The 24,943-nt window shown below is 46.9% G+C and overlaps 1 protein-coding gene across 48 annotated transcripts in view; it reads left to right on the top strand.

Moving 5' to 3' along the window:
* Tcf7l2 (transcription factor 7 like 2) overlaps positions 1-24,379 on the top strand; it is a 193,476-nt gene extending 169,097 nt beyond the window's left edge. For 4 of the 48 annotated variants that reach the window (XM_052762447.1, XM_052762453.1, XM_052762454.1 and 1 more), the window contains 9 exons: positions 1,574-1,676; positions 3,612-3,698; positions 8,745-8,885; positions 9,463-9,622; positions 9,988-10,095; positions 14,476-14,524; positions 15,098-15,148; positions 16,459-16,531; positions 22,217-24,379. In XM_052762447.1, coding sequence (XP_052618407.1) covers positions 1,574-1,676; positions 3,612-3,698; positions 8,745-8,885; positions 9,463-9,622; positions 9,988-10,095; positions 14,476-14,524; positions 15,098-15,148; positions 16,459-16,531; positions 22,217-22,640 — 1,196 coding nt within the window. In that variant the 3' untranslated portion in view covers positions 22,641-24,379. Of the gene's footprint in view, positions 1-1,573; positions 1,677-3,611; positions 3,699-8,744; positions 8,886-9,462; positions 9,623-9,987; positions 10,096-14,475; positions 14,525-15,097; positions 15,149-16,458; positions 16,536-17,170; positions 17,245-18,117; positions 18,144-22,216 lie in introns of those variants that run through there. The other 44 variants (XM_052762448.1, XM_052762455.1, XM_052762464.1 and 41 more) reach the window with 21 other exon arrangements.
* The last annotated feature ends 564 nt before the right edge of the window (positions 24,380-24,943 follow it).

Raw genomic sequence — 24,943 nt, 5'->3', positions numbered from 1 at the left:
TCACCCAGCAGTATCTTGAGCAGGGCTGCCACACCAGCCTCAGCTTCTACACCCATCTTTTTTTCTGTTCCCCAAAAGGGAAAATGGTGAAAGCGGGGTTGCTTATAGCTCCCCCTACAGCAAGATCCAGTATGGCAGGCAACCACTGCTCACAGACAGGCTCTCGGAGCCCTCTGTGTGGATGCTAGAGGCAGCCTGGCAGTTTGACTGGCTGGAGGAGGCTACCAGCCCGCCCCAGGCTCCACAGAGTACACAGCTACACTTGCAGCAGGCAGTGTCTCATTTGAATAATGGTAGACCAGGGAATAGCTTTTAAATGGTTATCGTAAACCATATGATTAACGTCTAAGGACTGTTTATTTTTCCTCTGCGAACATTCTTTCAAGTGTGCAAATGGCTCAGTGTAGGGTCCAAGCCTAGCTAATCTGTTTGCTTTTTGTAATAGAGAGAAAGCAATGTCTGCGTTAAAATGTCACCCAGGGAGGCTTAATTTACAGATTAAAAGCTTCCTGAATGAATTTCTTGAAAAATGAGATAGTTTTTATCCATGAATGTTGCTGTCCTGTCCCTTCAATTCTGGGTTAATTCTGGCGCATTCTGCACATGTTGCCTCCCACTTGGACTGGGCAGCTGGGCAGAACCATTCCTCTCAAGCCAGATTGCTCTCAGGACCCCACTTCCTGAGGATTGATGGCCAGATGTGCAGCCTGCTCAGTGAGGAAGTGAGCCATGGTGTACACTTTCAGCACACACTCCTGTGGACCTCGGGAAGGCTCATGGTCCTTCTGACCCATGACGATCCCGGTCAGCAAGTCGGGCTGGCGCCCACAGGTGAAGCTGCCCTCCAGGCAGTCATAGTCCAGAGGTGAGCACATCAGGCCCACCTTCTCCCTGTCTGTTCAGGTCTGACTCCTGGGCGAGAGACACCAGCTGGCGTTTGGTGGTTTCTCTTCATGGAGAAATTGGCCAGCTATGGGAGCTGAGTCTTTTGAGAGAAATCAGTCACTTCTCTGAGTCATAACTTTTACAAGACATGCCTATAATCACAGCACTTAGGAAACTGTGAGTTCAAAGTCAACGTGGGCTGTGTAGTTAGACCCTGTCTCAAAACACTAAAATCAATTAATTAATTAAGCCTTACAAATCAGAAGTATAACTCCCACATAGGCAAGCCACTCAAGATAAAGGGCAATGGACCAAGTAACAAAGCAAAAGGAATTAATAATTACGACCTCACCTGCAGTGCGCCAAGCTTTTTAGATTTTTTTTTTAAAACTTGAAGTAATCGCTTGAGTCATGTAAGGCAAGAATAGCCGAGATGGCATCTTCTTGGTCTCATTCACTCAATCACACCAGTCCATCGGGATGAGCCAACTCACTGTGCAAACTGACGCCGTAGGAAAATGAGAAGAAAGCCGGGGCAGCCCTCTCCCCAGTGTTGGGAGTGACCTCCAGCTGGGATTTGAGGAGAGACAACCCCTTTCCTTATTAGTTTCCTGCTCCCCTCCCTCCACAATCCTTCTTGCCTGTTCACTCTTCCTTCATACCTAAAACCCACTGCTTCTTCTCCCAGGAATCCCACGGCCTCCGCATCCTCCAGACATTTCTCCGTATTACCCACTGTCGCCCGGCACTGTGGGACAAATCCCCCATCCGCTAGGATGGTTAGTACCACAGTAAGCAGCTTCAGTTTTTAATTCCCTTCTTGTTTCTTGCATGAGCATGCTTATTATTATTGTGTGTGTGTGTGTGTGTGTCTGTGTCTGTCTGTCTGTGTATATGTGTGTGTGTGTGTGTGTGTGTGTGTGTGTGTCTATGTGTCTATGTGTGTGTGTCTGTGTCTGTCCGTGTGTGTCTGTGTGTGTGTGTGTCTGTGTGTGTGTGTGTGTGTGTGTGTGTGTAAGCACGGGTGATGCATGTTTACAGAGGGACAACTGATAGGCTAACATAAGGAAGATGCTGTTGAGGTGTCCTGTGGATTTGCAGAAATCACACCATTTCAATGAGCTGTGTTGAAAAGGGTCAGTGGTAACTGGCACTCTGAACCCATGGTCCCCAAACATGTTCTTAAGCTACTTTGGGAACTGCAGAAGGCTAGTAATAGTAAGGCTGATTTCGGTCCTTCCGCCAGTGGCAGCCCAAACTGGACTCGTGTTGTGGGGTTGAGCTCTCTCTTGGAGTGGGAGTGAAGGTTTCTTCCCTTCAGCCCCTGGACCGCAGCTGCCATTTAAAGCTTCCCTGTGAAGGCAGATAGCAACAGTGGAAGGAAACTCATGCCATCTGTCTAGCTTCTCTGAGAGTCTTTGCATGGCTAATGCTTTCGCCAACTGTGGGGTTACAGAGGGACAGGTAGAACACCCCTCCCCGTTAGCATTCAGGGGCTGGGATGCCCAAATAATTTGGCTGCCACTTACAACTTAAAAGTATGATGTGTTTAGAAATCAGGGCAGAAAGGCCTTCCATGGCTAAGCGTACCTTGTACCGTGTAGCACGTGCACGAGTATGCACATAATGTTTGAGATGATCTATTTTGAGGCATCTCTTTCTCCATTTTATCAGTGACCCCCTAGCTTTAGACAACACAGAGCAATGTTGAATGCTGAAGGAAGCAAATCCTGGTCAAACTGTCAATTCTGGATCTTACAGGAGACAGACTGTCACAGTCCTAAAGGCAGTAAAATTGGGACTAGTGCCCCACTCTAGCCTCTTTCTCCAGCTAATAAACCCTGTGCTGTTTGTCCATCTGAAAACAACAGGGTGTGCCAATGCAGGAGCTACGCTGAGTACCAGTTGTGGGTGTGATTTCTGTTTCTTTGTCTTATTTTTATTTGGTGAGGTAGACACGAGGGTTGAACCTGCTTCTTCTGCGTCTTCTCCACTTGATGGGGCTGATCCTCAGTAGTTCAGTCTTCAGATGGGGAGATACTGAAGGCTGGATAAAAAGGAATAGCCAACTCAGGCAACCCTCTGTCAGGAAAAGTTGTGTGTCTTTCATGAGGATGCTATTCTGCATGTTGCTGTATTTTTTAATTATTGTAATGAGGTGTGATTGTCTATTGGTTACCCACAATTCTTCTTGGGGACTCTCCCCCCCTGGTAACTCTTGTCAACACTTGTTAATTTGACAAAAGGCTACAAATTAAGCTCTGTTAATTTAATGTTTTCTCACCGAGATCTAAATACCGAAAGAGGCCCAAAGCGCAACTGAAGTCCTTTGATTCGCTGTACTTTATTTTGGTATAAATTTACATTCATTATTGTTTTCCTTTGGATGTGTAGCCCTCAATTAGCGTGATGGCTCCATTAAAGGAAGCAAGACTTCGCCTTTAATTATTACAACAAAACACCTAGTCTCAGCTTGGGGAGAGGGTCTCTATTGACATAAGCAGAGGTTATAAAATTTAATTAGCCATTCCTATCAGATTTATGGCATTCAAATTGTTCTGTGTTTCTTCCCTTTGATCCTGCCTGTACAATCCCCAAGATTTTTGTTCTGATCAAATGAGAATAAAGCTTTACTGTGCAGAGAGAACTTCCCCTCTTCTTCCTTTCCTTCTCCCCACCCCCAACCTCATTTCTAGTCTCTCACTTTTTGTACCCCTTCTTTGTAGGCAAGGTCAGCCTGTGTACCCCATCACGACAGGAGGGTTCAGACACCCCTACCCCACAGCGCTGACAGTCAACGCTTCTATGTCTAGGTGAGTTTCAGCGACCTCTCAGAAAGCCCTTCTAGACAGCCACTAGGCCACCAGGGCCCATGAGCATGTGTGGGTATAATAATACAGACCAATGTTCATTTGACTTCCCTCCTAGAAAATCCCAAAATGTTGCCTTGACCTTTCAAGGTAAGTGATTGTCTGAGACTTTAGGAGTCTATCCATAGAGCATCAAAGTGTCAGATTAAGAAGGCAGGAGTAGGGCTGGGAGAAGCTCGGCAGTGAAGAGCACTTGCTGCTCATAAAAAAGACCTGGGTTCAGTTCCCAGCACCCACGTGACCGTTCACAACTGTTTGTAACTCCACTTCCAAGAATCCAGTGCCCCCTTCTGGCCTCCACTAGCAACAGGCATGCATGCATGCATGTGGTACTCATATATGCAGGCACACACACTCATACACATTAAAATAAATAAATCTTGAAAACAAAGTCAGGGGCAAAGCAGCTAGAGTGGGCGGTGCTTCAGGAGCAAAGCGGCTAGAGTGGGCGGTGCTTCATGGGGAAAGCGGCTAGAGTGGGCGGTGCTTCAGGGGGAAAGCGGCTAGAGTGGGCGGTGCTTCAGGGGGAAAGCGGCTAGAGTGGGCGGTGCTTCAGCGTGAAAGCGGCTAGAGTGGGCGGTGCTTCAGGGGGAAAGAGGCTAGAGTGGGCGGTGCTTCTGAAGTTATTGTTTCTCTGTTGTCCTCTGGTGAGTAAGAAAGAAGGAAGTGAGGATAATGTTATGACTATAATTCAGAGATTTGAGAAAAAATTGATGGGTGTTTTGAAAGTTCAGATTCCGGTTCAGAGTCTATAATAAGCTGTATTCTGGCCCCTCAGAGCAGCAGTGTCCAGTAGAAATTTCACGGGATCCATATTATATTTTGCATTTAACATTAAGTTCACATTTTTTCTCCCCCTCCCCGCACTTTCCATGATGATATCACTTTAAGAAGGTCGCCCCCCCACCACCTATTACCCCGTGGTGAAATTGTTTTAATGGCATGTTATATTCATCAGTCATACTGTGTGGCTGCAGTATTGTCTTTTCAACATGCAATGACCATGCCACAGCTACCACTCTTATTTTCTTTTTTTCTTAACTTAGCTTTTACATGTGACATGCATTTACACTTTATAGCGCATCTCAAGTTGGACTGAGCACATTTGAGAGACTTAGGACACATGCCCCGTGGCCGTGCTATTGACCTACACAATGCTGCTAAATCCTTGAAAGTTGAGAAGAAATTATGTGCGCATCCATTCCTACAGATTCTTATTTAAGCATACATACACTGTACATATGTATCCCCAGGACTCATCTTCCTCTTTCTAATTAATTCTAGCTAATTTCTCAGCGACTGCTAGTTTATTTACAAACTGGTTGGCAGCAGTATGTTTAAGTAGTCACTAATTGCCCCTAATGATAGTTTTATTTTCTGTTCATCTGATTTTCGGTTGAGTTAATTAAATCGGTGGAGGTTTAGACTTTCCTGATGGGCTGAAGCAACCAATCCATTTTGATGATGCCACGTGATTCAATTAGCATGTAGCACACGGCAAGGATGCTGTCCCCCTGCCTCTGCCTCTGCCTCTGTGCTCTGTGGCAACACTGGGAGCCAAAGTGAGAGAAGGGGCTGAGGATTGCCTGGAACGCTGCTTTTCCTGCTTGCAGGAAAGCAAGTTTTGTCTTGGAAACAGTGAGCCTCATACCCACTGAGAGAAGCAGGCTGTGGTGTGGCTAGAGTTTATAGCTACTCCGTGAATGTTATGCAGCTTGAAAGATCCGTTCCCCACATGTGCTATATCATCTAAATCTCAGAATCCATGCCTGTATGAGCTACGCAGGAAAATGATTTTCTGTGTCCTCTCGGCTGGAGAAAGTAGAAAGGTTATACTTACCAAATGATGTCGTCACAGTCCCCGTACAGTGTGGGAGCGAATGGGAAACCTCGGAGGAGAGGGGAGGGGGCTGCTTAGGATCCTAACTCCGTCCCAGCATTCGCATGCTGCTCCTGATTCTTCCTCTTGCTTGTTTGTTCAGGGCATCCAAAGGTTGAAAGCAATGAAGTAATCGTAGGATAGGGATTGAGGGTTAAGCTTATTGATTGAATTATCATTAGGAGGCTAGCTGATGATTTATAGGTCGCAGGGGGTGGAGGAAAGGAAGGGGGTGGTGGGAAGAAAGGTTAGGGGCTGGTGGTACCTGGGGGGAGGTGGCCGATTCCCCAGGTAGGCCAAATGAAAGATAGCTAGTTAAAAAGAGTATACAGCAAATTAAATACATTATTGTGGTAATGGGGCGACAGAAGTATAGGTCTATTATATGTATGGCAGTTACAGCAAATGTAGGCAGCTTGCCCTGCTCCAGAACACCCTTTGATATTTATTCTATTCAGCAGCAGGGCCAGGACTTCTCAGAATTAAGTGATGGGTCATTATACTTTAAACACCATGGAGAAGCCTAGATTGGCAATTAAACAGCTCTTGCTGACACTCACTTGTGCCACCCTGTGACCCCCTTTAGATTGAGATGTTGGAGCTCCGGGCCCTCAGCCTGCTAAATTGGGCAAGGCTCTTCTCATGACGAGAGCGGGCCCTGAAATCTGCCGGCTTCAAAGGGAGCGAGATCATGTATAAACCATAATGTGGGTGCACCGTGGCTCACAAAAAATAAGGCAGGAAGAGATGAAATGTTACAAGTGCAAGGGGGGAAATGAGAGAATAATGACAATCCTAATGCAACTCAAAGCGGGATTGTTGCACGGGAAAATGCATCCTACTGCTTGTGCATAGAGTCAAGGCCGACAGATGACATGCAGCTAACAGAAATGTGTCAACAGTGAAGCAAAGTGAGCGTGAGTATGAGAGAGGCCCCTGAGACAGCCAGAAACAAAAATTAGTTGTCCTTAACAAGTTAAGGTTCATCATTATATTCTGGCTTGGAGCCATAAAAGCAGACGGGGGTATATAATGAGCTGCTTGGAATTTTTTGAGGGTGTTTATTGCATTTCATGAAACAGTTGTCTGCAGAAAGGGGTGAAGGTATATGTACCTCATGGGCCACACACTTACCGACACGCAGTTTTTCTGCTGATGCGCATTTTTCACATGTACCAACATGTATAGAGGTCAAGGGACTCGCAAGTGTTTAGTTTTTATAGTGGCACCCAGATCCCCCCACCCTAAAATGTGCTCAAGTCTTGTTGCCTTTGCCTGGTATTTGTGTGTGTGCATGCACACAGGCAAGCACACATTCCCACACTGTCTTTCTGTCTTTCTCTCCGTGGTGTGTATGTACACGTACTCTCACACTGCGGGAAAGGAACGTATGTGTCTGAGACAGTTATAGTAAGAACGGCCACTCCGCCCACCTTTCGCCAAAGGGCTTCCAAAAACGTATCTTTTTCACTTGCTTTTGCTCGTAGCCTGGGAGCAGTGGGAGGAACAGGGTGTAGCTTGAGAGTTCAAGCGTTTGCTTTTCTTCCTTTCTTCCCTTTTTTTTTTTTTTGGTCTTTGAGGGGACAGGAGTGGGGTTGGTTGTTACCACACACACACACACACACACACACACACACACACACACACACACACACACACACACAATCTCTCTGACTGCTATTAAGGCATGCCATTGTTTCCAAACTCCAGGCTGCTGCAGTAGAGGGTGGAATTTCTGAGGCAGGTATATACAGTGACTCTGGGACCCCCCAAAAGACCAACATTCTTCATGGGTATTTTCGTCTCTGTTAAGATGGACTGAGCCTGTTCATTCTCTAATTTTTTGAAGTCCCTTTTCAGTTGAACATTTGTTATATTATTTATTTCTCTGGTCCGCTTATGAAAGAACGCTGTAAATAAATACAAGATTCCTTTGAAATAGCCATCACGATGAAGCCTTACCAAGACCCCTCTCTCCCCGAACCGGCGTTCTCAAGAGCAGGATGCTGGTCTCTGCTGGCCCCCGGGTGGCAGTTGTCCTCTTCTGGCTTAGCCTTATTAGAGGGGCAGCCGTGGCCTCAGTCGGCTTCTCTTCACCCCGCTTGAGCACGGTGCCCTTCCCTCCTTTGCCCTGTTTTTCTAAACACTGTGTGTTACTTCAGTTGAGGAGGTGTTTTCCCAGCAGCGCAAACAAAACGTAAAATTTGTCAGCCGTTGGTCCTGTGGACTGGAACCAGCTTGTGTGCCCCGGCAAATTTGTGTGTCGGAACTGCCAGTTCAAGAGCTGAAGTGTGCTCTGGGGACTTTCTCAGAAGCAAGTGCTGTCTTTTCCGTGATCACAGTTTCTATCATTTACAAAGCTTTTGAATGATGTGAGGATAACACATTAAGTAAAAGTAAGAATCTTAGAGGAGAAAGGGCATATAAATCGAAATTCAGTGCTTGTGTGTGTCTCCCCATTTTTCTTTAAAAAAAAATACAAATTTATTCAAAATGCCCATGATTTATGACGAGAGTCACGCAGGAGCTATGAGAATTTTTCTCTCTGTGTCTCCCTCTCTCCTATTACTCTGAAATGGTGGGCGCAGTGACGAAAGAAAAAATGAAAATCTGATTGCTCTCCATCACCAGAATGAGGACTAATGAGGCATGCAGAGCATTGTCAAGACATGTATATACATTTCAAGCACGTTAATATTTTATTTAGCTGTCAGTACACAGCAAACGCTATCACCTGTCCTTCCAGAGCTGATCAGTACTTAGGAAATTGCCTTCTGAGGGGCCGCAGCTCAGGCCTCAGAAACCAAGTGGACGTGCAATTCCTGGCTGGTCGTCCAAGCCCACTTTTCCGCCCAAGTACATCAGTTGAATTTGTCTTTTGCTAAAGATGTTAAAAATCGTAATGTCTCATGTCAGTAGCAATAATGAAGGAGAAGATAAGCTTTAATGACATTATGAGAATCATTATGTTTAATTTATCGCTAATTAATGCTGACAGGTTTCATATGCCTTGGGTTGCTTTCATGTGAATGTTACTGCGCTTTTTTTTTTTTAATTGTGTGTACACATCCCTCCTCATTCATTCATTTTGATTCTGACGATTTACACAGCTTTCTGTCTTCTAGGTTCCCTCCCCATATGGTCCCTCCCCATCATACTCTCCACACGACCGGCATCCCCCATCCGGCCATCGTCACACCAACAGTCAAGCAGGAATCCTCACAGAGTGACGTCGGCTCACTCCATAGCTCGTAAGTGCTAGCTACCATTGTCGTTTCATGCTCTGTGGCCTGTGTGATGCGCCGCCACATGGCCACTGCTTGGTAGCTTTCTAGCTGAGGTCAGCTTCTCCTGTTGGGCCCTAGTAAGCACCCAGTCCACGTGGCCTCTGGCTTCCCTATGAAGGAGGACATGCTCTCTAGCAGGTCTCACTAACTGTCACACTGCTGCTCAGAACAGAGATCTCCATGGTGTGTATTTGAAGAGACTGTGGGTTGCATTTGGAGCTTTGTTCAGCAAGCAGGACGGAACCCTGGAAAGTGGGGTCTACCACCCTGTACTTTCCCTCTACCCTGGGAATATGTCTATTTGCAAATTGCAAGGAAGTGATTTCGGAATCTCTCACCAGCCCGGCCTCCTCCTCCAGCTGTTTCTGGCCCATGGCCCACGCTCTGGGGTGGGAAGGTCTGAAAGTAGACATGAACTTTTTATCTGAAACTGCCAGGCTTGGATGGGAAGGAAAAGGAACGTGGGCTCTGCTTTGGGGGACGCTGACTACGTTGTTGTTCATCGGATGCTGTGTGTCCATCTCCTTTTGTCTCTATCCAGAAAGCATCAGGACTCCAAAAAGGAAGAAGAAAAGAAAAAGCCCCACATAAAGAAGCCCCTTAATGCGTTCATGTTGTACATGAAGGAGATGAGGGCGAAGGTGGTGGCCGAGTGCACACTCAAGGAAAGTGCAGCCATTAACCAGATCCTTGGGCGCAGGGTAGGTGGACCGGACAGGGACAGGTGCCCTTTGCACCTTGCTCTGTAGAGCATTGCCCCCAACCCTGCCACCTTGAGTGTATGGCTTCCACTGGTCGAGACCACTGTGCTTTTGAACAGCATTTAGGATAGCCACATCCCTCATCTTCCTGCTGCAGACACAACCGAGGACAGAAGGGCATAGAGGACAGACATGTTTCCTCTGGGCACTATTGTTAGTGCCAGGACTAGCAAGCTGTTGGTATCTGCGCGTTCTGCCATGTCTGGATAGCCTTATGCCCCCATAGCATCTTGTCTCATTTATTTTCATGATGTAGTTTGTGATTTTCTGCATGTCTTTCTCTCTCTGTCCCATGTGCTCTGCAGTGGCATGCCCTGTCCAGGGAAGAGCAAGCCAAGTACTACGAGCTGGCCCGGAAGGAACGACAGCTTCACATGCAGCTGTATCCTGGCTGGTCTGCACGGGATAACTATGTATGTGGACCGCTTCCTAGAGAATTCAGCCTTTGTGGCTATGTTGTGTGTCTGCCCGGACCCAGAGGATAGGTTATTGCCTACTTGAACCAGGCCTCCAGACCATTCATTCTGTCTACTTGTGGGACCTGTCCCTGACCCCTAACCAAGGAGCTTGGCTTTCAGAGTGACTCTGTTACGTTAGCAGATGGTCATTCCTCCGGAAGCAGGGAGGAAGCTGGCATCCATGTTCCCACACGGGATTCTGGAGACTGATTTGGGCGGCGGGGGTCTGTGCTTCTTTGCCTACCTCTTAGAAAAAGTGGAGCTCCAAAACACATCCAAAAGGACTTGCATTCAGATTAAGCCCTGCCGTGAGTGTGTAGCTTTATAGAAACCAGGCTAGATGGAGGGGTGGGGCATATTGAACTCCTCACAGGCCTTCCAGCAGGGCCTATAACCTCAGGGAGGAAAACCAGGCCAGGCTGTCACAGGAGCTGGAAGCCTGTTTCATCCCGAGAAAGGCATGATGGGAATATTCCTGAAAGTAGCCAGTAGACATCATATTTTGGTAGGGAAGATGAAATGACTTTGGGTTCCACAGAGGTAGAGAAGGGTGTGTGTCACATGACTCATCTGTCACATGATATGTGTGCTTCTGGGCTCTGTTGGCAAATCAAGATTTCTTGATTTTCTCTCTCGGCTTCTTAAACATCATTTTAATAGGATTGTTGTTTTTGCTACTTGCATTGATGGCCCACAACAAATTCACTGTTCTGGAACCCTCTATCACCCACTTCTCGCCATCAGTTCTGGTCCTGTATTTTACCCAGCAGCTCTGAGTTCTGGGCTTCCTCCCTCTCTGGGCGGGTGGAATGTCTCTTGCTTTGTCTCTTCACTGCATCATATTTTCTCTCATGAAATGTCTCCTCCACCCACTCTGATGTCAAAATCAAACCTGCCTTGCTGACATCACAGGCTCCCTTTCTTCTTCCCTCTTGGGAAGGTCACGGAGGCAGGAGAGTGCCTGATGGTGCCATTGGGAAGATGGACTCCATTCCATTGGTATCCTCTTTGGAAGTGCTAGCTCTTTAAATTTCCTTCTCTCTTTTTCCTCTTACCTACAAGGCTGGAGCTGGCTCACCTGGGCTTCCCAGCAGTACCCCTACCCAAGACCCTTCAGGCCTCCCTGCCCTAGACAGCACTTCCGGTCTTGAGAGAGCAGCCCTTATCCCCAGCAGATAAGCCTCATGAGCTCTTAGCTGTGTGAGACCTTTCCGCTTGTCTTTGTGTGTGCTGCTAAGACACCTTTCTTCTGGGGCTGAAAGGAAGAGACAGGGAGCTGAACCCTCCCACAGACTATCTTGTGTACCCAAGCCAATCCCAGGTGACCCTTCAGCAGCAGGCACCCTCCTGTACATATTCAACCATATCACCTCAGGACAGCTGTCCCCCTGACTTCTAGGAGCTCACAGAGTTCAACTCTAATCCAACCCTGACTCCTTACACATCCAATCCTGGAGTCACCAAAAGAGAAGGCATCCCAGAGCAGGATTCAGCTTCTCTATAGCTACCATATCCCAAGGCATCCTAGGCATCTGTGCCTTCATAGGACCTTCACATAAAAACTGCCCAGTGCGGACTATGTGCCGTTTACATGAGGGGCAGGGTAGACGATGCCTCCTGGGGTTGCACAGTCAGACTTGGTGACAGCGTCAGAAGCAGTCTGTGTTGGGCTTGCAGGGAGTCATCCTGTGATGTGCTTTCTAGATTTTTCAGAGGTCCACACGCCACTGGTGCTGACTTCCAGTCTGCATTGGAAGGTGGCTCGGACAATAGGGAGCTGTGAGGGGAGTGGGCTTAGAGGTGGGTTGGATGTAGGGCTGCAGGAACTTGCAGGTTCCTGTTTGAACATCTCATGACACACGTGTGGGAACGCGTGCTCGCTCCTTCCTTCCAGGCTCCCGGGAACACATTTGGGGTCAGGGAACTCATACCTGAAGCTCTTTGGAGTTTGATGGCGATGGGAACTTGCTAGCATTCCTTTTTAACCACCTTGACGATGGAGGTTCTGCAGATAGCTGTGGCTACTGTGAAGTCAAACAGGTTCTCCTGGGGAGATGTGTTTTGAACCAGCCTCTCTTGCCTTTCCAGCCAAGTGGGGCTTAGAGCCTTTATGTCACTCACTACCTTAGGGAAGTGTGTTGGAGCGAAACCCCACCTGGCTGCTCAGACTTGGCCTGTTCTTTAGGACCCAAGAGAAGCTAGCTGGGAACTATAGTAGCAGCTAGCTAGCCAGGCGTCACCACAGAGCATTCCTTCCTTCCTATATTAAAGGTTGTGTATGTCTACTTGATTTCTTTCTCTTGCTCTCATTTCTTATGCTTTTTCTTTTTCTGTTACCTTTAAAGAGGAAGTGGTCCCCCTTATAGCTCGTGTCTTCTTCCATGAAAACACCATCCCTGTCCACTAGAAGCCAGCACTTTGCTCAGTCATAGACATGACCTGCATCCCAAGTGTCAATACACAGCAGAGGATTCTGTAGGGGACCATGAAATGGCCCTGGAGTGTATGGAGGGCGAAGAGGGGAGATACAGGCGCCCTCAGGCTAGACCATGTTTCTTCTGGCTCCTCTTGCCCACTCTGAGAGAGGCACATGGCATGCTTCCATTGTTTTTCCTTTGTGTACCAAGAAACATAGAAGGATCTGTTGTATAGCTGCATGGAGAGCCATAGCACATGGCCCCAGTGACCCAGACCTCATACTCCTGGAGGATAGAGCAGCTCTCTCTGAAATAGTTGGACTCATCCAAGCCTGACACAACCTTGGGGTTGCTACACATCATCCCTGTCCTTTTCTTTTTGGTATCGATGTCACTGTCCCATGAAAACCTTGAAGCGAAGGTGGCGACATTTACATATTCTGAAGCACACAGATTTGTAGGACCACAGCTGCCTCACACGGGCCAGAGAGCCTCCCTACAGCCCTGCAGGGGGACAGGTGCCCCAGAGCCTTGCTCGCTCACTTGATAGGGCCAGGCTGGCAGTGGCAGTGACTTAAGGAAGTCTCTGCACCCTTGAGATGTCAGAAGGGCTTCTATCAAGGGTCACAGACAGGACTCGGTAGAAGGCTCGGCCCATGGCTGAGGGCAGTGCTTTGAGACCATTGGGTCTGCACTTTAGCTCCACCTCATCTTAGCTGTGCCAACTCAAGAACACTGCCTTGCCTCTCTGTGCCTGCTTCCTTGTTTGTGATGAGTGATGCGGATGCACATGTGCCCTGTAGAGTTGTTGCCAGTTGGGTCACGGCTGGCTCCTCAAGTGTACTTGACAAACACTGGCCGTCGTGTTAGGAGTGGCTGCTATAATGAAGAGCTAACCTTACGACAGTCCATAATTTTAATACTTGTTAGGAGCCAGCCACTCTAACAGCATGATCATACGCGTTATATAGATGCCATGGTTTGCCACAGTTTGTCTTAGAATTTTTCAGCTTCATGGTGGCGTGGAGGCACACCATATAACCGTCCTACTCTCCACATTTAAGAAAGTGTGCCGCCAGTGGCACAAGCCGTTCAACACTTTTTGATAAGGCAGGCTTCATGGTAGATGACTTTGCCCACCTGTAGGCTGCTGCCCTGTGCGTGTTTGAAGTGGGCTGGGCTACGCTGTGATGTCCTGAGAGCTGGGCATACATATGCATTTGTGAATTACGACCTCTGTGACCTCTGTGATGTGTTTGTTGGAGTGCAATCAGAGGACTACCTGTATCTAACATTAGAGAACGGGACACCGCTGCCCCTCGCCTATGCGCGTCTGCCCTGTGTGTTTGAAAGAAGCCCGGGTAACACCTCGTTCTCCCTGAACCTTCACTCCTGCTCCTTTCCGTCTTGTAAGAGGAAGGATCGTACTGCATTTCTGAAAGAAACCACTACCACAGAAAAACTAGAGTCATTTCTCTCTCAACTCAGGACAGGGAGGGAGGAACACGTTGGCTTTCGTGGGGAGAGACGGTGGGGCAGGTAGGGCCGCTGTGAACCGCTGGAGACTTCCAGGTTTCTCTGTGCCCCTTGGAAGTGTGCTCATCCCGCTTCCCACCATACTCTGCATCCCTCCCTGAGTCTTCCTTGCCTCTTTCTCTTCCCCTTTATGGAGTCAGATGCCCTGGGTTAGGTTGAAGATGGCTGAACCTACTGGCCTCCCCTTTTCTCCAAGAAATGTACGTCCCTCCAGCTAGGCAGAGTTCAAGGGTTAGATTCATGGGTGGCAGACTGCATAGACGTGGGAGAGAGGTGGAGATAGCAAGCTGGTCCCTCCTGGTTCTCCTGCCATGTGAGTCCAGACATCTCCCTGCTTGTCCATTTCTTGACCTAATTTCCTGCATTTCATCTCTTCATCCAGGGGAAGAAGAAGAAGAGGAAACGGGACAAGCAGCCGGGTGAGACCAATGGTGAGTGACAGTATTCAGGGCGATGGAAGGAATGCTAGTTGGAGGGCCACTCTTACGTCAGGCTTCCATCTGGGGGAGGCAGGAGAAATCCAAGGCCAGGACGTTGTGGGAAACCTATCTTAGGGAGCCTTTTTTGTTTATGCGTTTTAATTAATTGCTTCATGACTGCCCTTTTAAAGCTAGTAACATCCATTGTTGCATGAAAAGCCCGTTGTAATTCTGGCGGAATGTGTTTTTAAATGACTGCCAAGCCTGTAACTAGAGAGCCAGTGGTCGGCATGCCTCTGCCGGGCTTTGGACAGCCTGCTTATGTATGTGTCTGAGAAGGGATGAGGAGGGGCCTAGGGGACCAGGAGGAGCGTGTGTGAGTGCTGGGATAACTGGCTGTTCCTGAATGTTCCAATGCATGCCTTTACAGTGGTAAATTGCACCCATTTTAAATTAAGGAGGTTTGTCATTCAGTAGAAGAAACTAGAAATACTGCATAGGCAATCAAGGTCCCTTGAGAAGGCCAGGCTTTTACAGACAAACAAAAATTTTGAAGACTTTGTGTAATTTGTTCTTTTTTTTCAGAACACAGCGAATGTTTCCTAAATCCTTGCCTTTCACTTCCTCCGATCACAGGTGCTAATGTCCTTTTGAGTCATTAAAATAGTTGATAAACTGTTTTTTCATTTTTCTTGCCATTTATAGTTTTATTAACATTAAACACGTATGAGATTTGAACATCCTTTAAAACGATCATCTACACGGTTTCATTATGTTTCAGTAGATTTTTTTTTCCAGTTGCTTTGGTTGGTTTTATTTATTTTTTATTTTAACTTCTGTCTCATTTATTTATTGTTCCCATAACAGTTGTCTAAGCAGCGACGACAGTGGTTTAGAGCTGAACTAACTGTGCAAATTGAATATGCAGTATTTCTTTAAAAGAGACTGGTAAAGAAAAAAAAAATGGAAAAAAATTCAGTAATAAACCTCCTTAATCTAATGGCTTTTCCGTTGCCCACTAAGTCTCCTCACGCCCGCATGCAATCGCAGTATGATTATTTTTTCCCTTTGCTTTCTGTTTATTTATTTTTCGTTTGTTTGTTTGTTTGTTTGTTCTTCCTTTTGCCTTTTATCATTTGCAAATCTGCTAGCTGTTTACTGACTCTGCCTGCTCCCATGCCCGCTAGGAGCTTCTAACACTTCTTAACAGCTCATCCTATGGCCTGTTTACCCTGTCTTCCCTCTTAATATTAATGAAAATAGATTTTAAAAAAAGACAAACTTCCCAAAAGCTGCAATATCCCAATACCCACAACCTTTTTCTTTCTTTATTCCTTTCTGTTTCGTTTTCATTTTGTTCTGTGTTTATTTGTAGCTTTTTTTGTTGTTTCTTTTCAAAACTGTGGTACTCAGAAGAAAAAAGCATGTGATGAACTTAACTCCTTCCCTCGCTTTATTTTCTTCTTTGAGAAAAAGAAAATTGAGAATTAAAAAAAAAAAAACAGAAGTAAACAAAAAGAGGAAAAAAATAATCGAAAGAGCACGTTCTTGCCAATGGGCCGTCCTGTGGGCGGCTAGAACTGGATCTGACCGTCCTTGATAAGGGATACTGCAGCTTTATTTGCAACAGCTAATTTTACAAGTTGAATAAGTGTGATTTTTACCTTTTTTTTTAATAATTAAAGTTTAAAAAAAGAAAGAAAGAAAAATCAATATTTTGCTATTAGTAACCCGGTCTTTGATTTATTCCCTTTTTTTATTTTTATTTTTTTCTTGTTTGTATCTCTCTCCCCCCTCCCTCCCTTCTCTCTCTCTCTCTCTCTCTCTCTCTCTCTCTCTCTCTCTCTCTCTCTCTCCCTCTCCCTCCCTCTCCCTCTCTCCCTCTCTCCCTCTCCCTGCCTCCCACGTCCCCCTCCTCTGCTCGCTCCTTTCTTGAACTCATTCAGACCTGAGCGCTCCTAAGAAATGCCGAGCGCGCTTTGGCCTTGATCAACAGAATAACTGGTGCGGCCCCTGCAGGTGTGTATAGTCTCCCAGATTCGCTGTGCTGGTTTGCAGCTTTCTCCTTTCTCCCCCCCTCTGGCCTGTTGCTTTGTAGCTTTGTGTGTGGATCATAGGAAATACCAGGGAGTGGGGACACTGCCAGTGTGTGGGCTCCACGAGGGATGTGCTTGTCTGCCAGCTGCTGCTAGCCAGAATGCCACTGTAAAACAGTGTGTGTGCCTCCTCAGGGCCGAGACTCAGGCTCCGGCGTGCCCTCTACCAGGGAATGTTGCCTGCCAACCCCCTTCCTTGTGACTGCCCAGGATGTGCTCATCCTGGCCTAGGTAGAAGCCAATGACATCACCTTCTCCCCTCCTCTTCTCTTTCTCTCTCTCTTTTTATTTATTTTCCATTGTTTTTGTTTTGTTTTTTTGTTTTGTTTCTGGTTGTTGTTTTCCTTTGTGTGTGTGTGTGTAGTGTGTGTGTGTTTATTGTTTTATTTGATTTATTTTTTGGTTTGGCTCATAGAAGCCCCTTCCTTTCAAACCCTTGATGAGGGACGATTGTCGAGTAGAGCCCAGATGATGCAGAGAACAAGTAGTGGAGATCTCACATCCGACTGAGCACGACCCACCATTGTGTTGTATTTTTTTTGTGTTTACCTTATGCTAACAGATGCAAATACTCCAAAGAAGTGTCGGGCACTGTTCGGGCTTGACCGACAGACTTTATGGTGCAAACCCTGCAGGTACATGACCATTCCGAGGCCTTGGGAACAATCAAAGCCTTCTGTCCTTCCGCTACTTAGTGGGTCGATTTATTTTGCCCTCATTCGCATCTACTTTCCCAACATCAATAACTAATAAACTCTCATTCTTCAGATTTTCCTTGCTAATTTCATACCGTTTCCTTTCCCCTCTTTCCTCCCTGTTCTTGTGAAGAACACGTCCCTGGTGGCAAGGGCTGACAGCCATGACCTTAACACACGGAGGCAGGCACTGAGGCTCCGGCTTTGAGAGCCAGCGTCCTGGAACTGGCCAGCCTAGTGAATGACGCAGAGAGCCACCGCGTCATCTCCCGGGCCTGAAAGAGTCAGAACTTACATTGGCAGTGGTCGCGTTCCGTGCACTTTGTTAAAGGTGTCTATGGAAGCTCACTGGGGCAGGCTTCTTAAAAAAAAAATCCTTTTTTTCTCTCTCTCTCCCCCCACCTCCCCTTGTTGTTTTATGTTTAAAACACTTATCTGTGTGGAGGAGCTCGTTAGCTGACATTGTTTTACAGTGCTGAAAAAGAGGCGTGGCATTGAATGGCGTGCACCAGCTAACAGCCTGTGGGCAGCGAGGGCTGCAGCGGGTACTGCAGCATTGCCTGCCTGCAGAGCAAACAGTCCACTGTGACTATATGCAGGCGTAGCGTGGGTCCCCGTATGGGTCAGATCAGTACAGGAGTGCAAATTGCGCCCCATGATCTGCCTGCGGTTTTCCCAACTCAGGGTGCTGGCAGAGAAGGTGTAGGTACTTTCTTCTTGGTGGAGGGATACGCTCTAGTACCCATCTCCTTTCCTTTCCTTTTAACGACCACCTTTGGTTAAATTTGTTGTTTCTTTGTTCTGATACAAGCAGTCTTTGAATTTGGAATATTATGATGGTAGGTATCTCAACACCCCAAACACACATCCCTGTTTGTAGTGCCTCCCGCGTCACGTGTCCCTCTTCTCCATCCCCTTGCCGTGCTCCGTGTCTAGACGTTAGATCAGATGTTCATCCCATCACATGCATGCCCACGAGTCTGCTGTGTCTCCTTCTCTGGTGCCAGTATGAGAGATTGCTGACCACACAAGACCCCAGGGAGTGAGGGCCAGGGAATCATCGCTGATGGAAAGCTACACAGATGGCCCTGTGCCCCGGAGGAGGGGAACTGGGCCTTAGACAGACAGCCAGCAGCAGAGCAACTTCCTGTGAGCGGACAGCATTCAGAGATGACAGATCTTGCAGAGCATCTCCAGGGACTTCATGAGAGAGCTGTAGAAGGATGTTAGGTGTTAAATCAGGGTGAGCCAGGGAGGTCAGGGACCTGCTTACCCTCTGTAGGTAAGAAGTTGGTTAACGCTTTACGAATGCCCAGGGTAAGACCATAGAACACCCTGCCATAGCAAGTCACAATAGACACTGTTGCCTGTGGTCCACAGTGAGGCTGGTACCAGTAATGGCCTCATAATTTTATTCCTGAATGTTTATTTATGAACTGTTGCTTTTGGTATCAGATCAGTTGCTGCAAATTTAGTCTTGGCTTCTTTGGAAGCTGGTCCTGACATTAACAAGGATAGACCATCCTCAAATATAACCCATCTTTGCTTAAATCCATGGTGGGTTATCTTCCTCCATCAGAAATTTCTTGATGCTTTTCCCACCACCACCAACAACAATAACAATTTTTTAATTGGGTTTTTATTTTGTTTTGCCAGATTAAAACCTTTGTGGCCTCTTTGTCCTTCAGCAGCTTGGTTCTCTAAAACACACATTGAGGGCTGACTGCCCATAATGCAGCATTTCTTTTGTCAAAGAGGCTGAAACGTCCCTGGACAGAGGGCATGAAGTCCAGCGGGCCCCTGACACTACCCAGCCTTCTTTCTGGCCTCAGCCCCTAGGAAGTTCTAGCTGCCATTTTTTCTTCGGTTTGGACATTTTGGGTTTGTTTGTTTGTTTGTTTTTTTTCTTTTTGTGCTATCTTTTAGCAAGTTTATTCCTGCTGCTGGTTTGAGGAGGCCCTTCCAAAATAGTATCAGGAAACATCCTTAGAATTGTATCCAGGAGAAGCTACACATGGCTGCTACTTATGAGACACCTCTAAAAGGGGGCAGGCCACAGTGTGGAGCTTGGACAAGGAGTTGCCCATTCCCCTTCTGTAATGAATTATTGCACCAGGTAGGGACACTGGAGGGTATCTCGAGCATGCAGGGAAGCATGCTGGGCAGATGCACACCACGCAGGCATGGCGGAGGGCGGCGGCCAGTAATTGACAACCCAGACGCTGCATCCACATGGAGAGTTTATTGTAACAGAGAGGTGAAGAGAAAGAGAGGGAGACAGAGAGAAAGAGAGAGAGAGGTTGAGGGTGCACACTTCCTGGGAGGAAAAGCAGAAGAGAGAGAGGCAGGGGAGGAGCTTTTCCTTAGAATGAGGCTTTTACATCAGGATGCAGGGCGGCGCCAAGGGGTGGGACTTCAAGGGGCGGATCAGAATGTTAACACCTTCCCCAGCTCTTTACACATTGCCATAATCACACTGAGGTAGATGCTAAAATCAATAGAACATTGAGAAAACAAACAAAGAAATCAACACACACACACACAGAAAAGTGCTTGTGAATGGAGGCAGTTTTTGACCCATCCTGACGTGTGTACTCCAGCTCCCTTTGGCTCAGCCAGCCCTACTGGGGGAACATCACTCCACCACCATGGTCTCCCTGTCCTGTGTCCAAATGCTCCCCACACAGCATTTCCGCATGGCCTGGAGAGGAGAGTGGGAGGGGTGAGGCGAGCCTTAGCAGTGCTCCTAGCCAGTCAGGACTCGGTTCTGATTTATTTGGCGTTTAAGGACATCCTGACCAGACTGTTTTGAGCCCACCAAGTTGCTTCCTGTCTTCTTGCCCCGCCCTAACAGAGCCTGGAATGCTGCTACCTGCTTCCCTCTGGCTGTCCCGCCCTCCCTCCCCCCCCCCCCCTTCTCCCTCTGTTTTGCTTACTCCCTCCCCATCTCACCTTCTCTTCTTCTTCCTGTTTTCAAAATGCATGGAGATCCTAGTTTGTGAGCATGCTTTGATCTGCAGGCTAAGGTGGTTTAAAACGGAGAGGGTAAACTGTTGGTTTCATCCCCGGGATGGGAGCAGAACCCAGTCTGTGCCAGTCTGTCCAGGGAGAGAAAGGAAGCCTGCTAGACAGGCTAAGAGGGGACCATCCTTGCTCCCCTAGAGTTCCTTCTGGCCTAGACAGGCCCAGCCCTGAGGCCACTTACCCCAAAACTCAGCCTCTGGGAGGCAGGGAGGACTGAGCATGCCCTCTTCTGCCCTTTTCTCCTTTCCTCCCCTCCTCCCACTCTCCAGAGTCCGTGCCGCGAGCCCCATGCTCTGGGCCTAGACCAGAAGAACTGATACTGAGTACAGCCCCATCCTTTCAAATGCCAGAGACACTGTCCCACGGGGGTTGCCGTCAGATAGGCAGTGTCTTGGAGGTTCTTCCGTGACCTGTTGCTGGCCCGTGCTCACACACTTGGTTTTGGATGGCGCAGTACCCACCCACCATGGTTCTGATACTGTATTGAAGTCTTTGGATGAGCACATTCCCAAGTCTGAATTGTTTTTACAGCATTAGTGGGTTGATCCCCGGGATCACTTTTCCTACTAAGTAGGTTCCATCAGCCAGCGATTAATGGTGGGCAAGGCTTTGAAGTCACTTGCCTGATTTCTTGAGTTGGTTTTTCCCACCTTATTCTTTGATAAGTCAGAAAGGCTCTGAAATTCTCATTCCTCCTTCCTACACAAATGAGTTGTGGAGAGGGGAGACTATGGTGCTGGTGTAGGGCAGATTTAGTCTTTCTGGTTCAGACCCTGATCCCAAGGTCCCTCCTGCCCCTTCTTCCTGTCACTTCTCTGTGACTGGCTTGTGCTATGCTCTCGACTTCCTGAGCTCAGCCTATGACAGGGGCAGGGCACCCCCATGTGCCATTCTCACTCCGGACAACCTTCTCACTAGGAGGTGGGGAAGCCCCAAATCTTTAAGGGGAAAAAACAAAACCAAAAATATTTAAAAAACAAAACAAAACAAAACAACTTTGAATCTTAATTTTATCCACAACCTGCAGGCCATGTCAACCAGTTATTCTCGTACTTTTGAATCATTTTCTGTTTTTCTTATTCTCCCCTCTCCCCTGCCTTTGTTTACCCTCTTCTACCTGTTTTTTGGTGGCTCTTCTTTCTTTTTCTTTCTTTTTTTCTTTTTGGTTGGTTTTGTTTTTTCAGTTTGGTTTGGTTTGGTTTGGTTTTCCCCCATTCCCCTCCCCTCTCACCTGATTCTGACCTCTCGATTTGGTGTGGTTCGTAACAGACAAGCCCCAAAGCTCTCTGGGAACCGCTGCCTCAAGGTGGTGGTGTGTTAAAACCTTTAAGCCCCTGCTAACGCTGCCTTCAGCTATGTGGGCTCAACAGTCAGCATTCTGAGAGTTTCATATTGATAAGAGGCCACTGGGGAAGGAGCTTTCTTTCTCTTTTAAATACACTCAGACATCATTGGAGACTGGGGGTGGGGAGGGTGGGAAAAATCGGGAGGGCAGGCAAGAAGATGTGGTGGGAAAGGAAGGTCATTTTAAGCCCAAAGAAAAACAAATTATGTTAGTTTTCACGGAGATACAACCACTTCCCGGTGAATCTGTGCCACCCTCTGCAGGTGACTTCCATTAGTCTGTTCATGTATATTCTGGAAGGAGTGGGACCCTTGGGTGTCCAGGGAGGGCAGGACGTGGGCAGGGCACCTTCATTGCCAGAGCAGACGTAGACATGGGAGCCACACAGCCCCCTGAAGTCACTGCTTTAATTGCTCTGTGCCTGCCTGGCAGGACTTGCAGGGGGACACCCCTTAGGTGACATCGTCTTTTCGTGAGCATTAGATAACTCTCTACCTTGGCGTCTTTGCCCTTTATTCACAGATAACTCTCTCCCTGTTTCTAGGAGAAAAAAAAAGTGCGTTCGCTACATACAAGGTGAAGGCAGCTGCCTCAGCCCACCCTCTTCAGATGGAAGCTTACTAGACTCTCCTCCCCCGTCCCCGCATCTGCTAGGCTCCCCTCCCCAAGACGCCAAGTCACAGACTGAGCAGACACAGCCACTCTCACTGTCCCTGAAGCCCGACCCTCTGGCCCACCTGTCCATGATGCCACCGCCACCTGCGCTCCTGCTGGCTGAAGCTGCCCACGGCAAGGCCTCCGCCCTCTGTCCCAACGGGGCCCTGGACCTGCCACCTGCTGCCCTGCAGCCACCCATGGTCCCCTCCTCATCGCTCGCACAGCCGTCAACATCTTCCTTACATTCCCACAACTCTCTGGCTGGGACCCAGCCCCAGCCTCTGTCTCTGGTGACCAAGTCTTTAGAATAGCTACACCTCGTCCACCGTCCCCTGCTTGATTGAAGTGTTTCCTTCCGGTTCTTGGTTTGCCCCCCGCCCCCCCCCGCTTGGAAAGCTTTTGTTTTGTACTCTTCATTTTGTGCCACCGTGGCTACATGAGTTGATGTTTATCGAGTTCATTGGTCAATATTTGACCCGTTCTTACTTCACTTTCTCCTTTTAAATATGTAGATGAGAGAAACCTCATGATTCTACCAAAATTTTTATCAACAGCTGTTTAAAGTCTTTGTAGCGTTTAAAAAATATATATATATACATAACTGTTATGTAGTTTGGATAGCTTAGTTTTAAAAGACTGATTAAAAAGTGAAAAGAAAAAAAAAGAGAGAAGCAGTTTGGAAGCACCCTCCAGAAGGAGTTGGTTCTGTATTATTTGTATTAAATACGAGCTTGCGAGCCAATCACTTTACATCTCGGTTTTTAAACCACGAGGGCACGATGGATGCAGTGCCATTTCTTTCTTTTTCTTCCTTTTTTTTTTCCCTCTGTGTGAAACGACTTTTATTGTGATGTTACTTGTTATTGTTTAAATGTACAGAAACAAAGGGTTAAAATGTGTTAATATACCTTGTTCCATGGTGTTGTTCTTTTGGGGGGAGGGGGACGCTACTCACCATGAACGGAATCCACGCTGTTGGACCAGTAGTATTTATTGCTTTAGAGGTTGCTTGCACCTGTGCGTCCGTCCCTTTTTAAGTATGTTTTTTTTCTTGAAACTGTATAAAGTCCCTCCCCCTTAGCATAAGCATCTTATATATAACAACTCATTTGTACAAGGTTTTTAAGTTTATATATAAAATGTGTATATATTTTTTTGTTTCCTTTTTTTGGCTTTTGTTTGTTTGTTTATTTCTGTGTAAAACCCAGATGCCACCAAATGGACAATAATAGTTGCATTAAGGATCGGTAGCATTAACAAAAGTTGCTTTAAAAGCCATTTTGTAAAACAAGACTTGAACATTAGTGAGAGAATCTTAGCAGCTGTCTGAGCAGCCGTGGGAACCGCCCTGTTTCCCCCCGACCTCCTAGTCAATTGCCCTGTGCTCTTAGAACATGGACTGACCGTGTGCAAAACTTTTATGTGCCAAAATTCTCAGTGACTTTAGCTTTCTCCCTCTTTTTTGATGCTGTACTTTCTGTTCGCCATGTTTTGCTGTGACGTTACATAGATAGATTTGTATGTAGTTTTAATGTCACCTATAACAAAATGTGTTTGGTAGCAGACTGTCCAGAAAGCATTTTAAATGAAGAGGTCTAAACCCTTAAGGGCCCAAAATTCTGTATATTAGATTACTCTTAAATGAAAAAAAAAAAAAAGAAAAAAAAAACCAGCTGCCGCTTTTATGTACACATATTACATACAAGTAGGTGGTGAACTTTAAAAACAAGAAAACCTAGGCATGCTGATGTTGTAAAATGCTGTACAAAGCTGGGACCTGTTCCTTCAGTGCCATCGTAGTTGACATGAAGCGATTGTAAAACTGTCTCCGGTTTTCTCTGGTTTATTAAAATGCTAACTATAACATTTTTTTGTGAATACTTTGAATGTTCCCTAACAGTTGTGATGTTACTGTTCTGTTTGATGCTTATTCCAAGTTCCTTTTGAATGGTTTGGAAGCCATTTTTGTAATGAATAAATGTCCATGCTGTATAGTATCCGTAGCATGCCATTCTGGATTAATAAAAGCAACTTAGTATGTGCAGAGAAAGGCTGGTCACTTGCTTCTGTGATTTGGGGTGGTGGTATCTCTTTTGGACACTGGACTTCCTCTGGAGGGAGATGGTGTAGGTAGTATGTGGTGGTGTGTGGTGTGTGGTCTTAGAGCTTCTTGACTCCCTCTCCCCACCCTTGGTGAATGTTTGGTGTGCCATGCACACCTGGTTTATGTATGTCTCATTTGCAGGGAAGACTCCTGTATGCGAAGGGACTTTGGGGTGTTTTCTTCTATATCCCACTGTGTCACAGTAAAGGAACAAATGATGCTACTTTGACCATCACTTACTCATACCCTGTTCATTGCACAGTGTGAAACAATTTGACTCTAGAAAGTGTGATTTAGTTCACCCAGAGTGGACTTAAGGAACAGTGGGTACCACCTGAGGATGGTGAATGTGAGCGTGTCTTGACTAGTCACTACCTGAGGGAGGAAGGCAAGGATGCAGGGTTCTGGTTTATCTAGCAATCATTGAGCAAGCATCTTTTTAGAAAATTGGCATCCCATTCACATAGCTGTGCATGTGATTTACAATTGTGCATGGAAGAAAGTGATTTG

Source organism: Peromyscus californicus, unplaced genomic scaffold (assembly GCF_007827085.1).
Source record: "Peromyscus californicus insignis strain IS unplaced genomic scaffold, ASM782708v3 Scaffold_4__1_contigs__length_199733344, whole genome shotgun sequence".
Taxonomy (NCBI): domain Eukaryota; kingdom Metazoa; phylum Chordata; class Mammalia; order Rodentia; family Cricetidae; genus Peromyscus; species Peromyscus californicus.
This window is presented reverse-complemented; position numbering and strand designations above follow the sequence as displayed.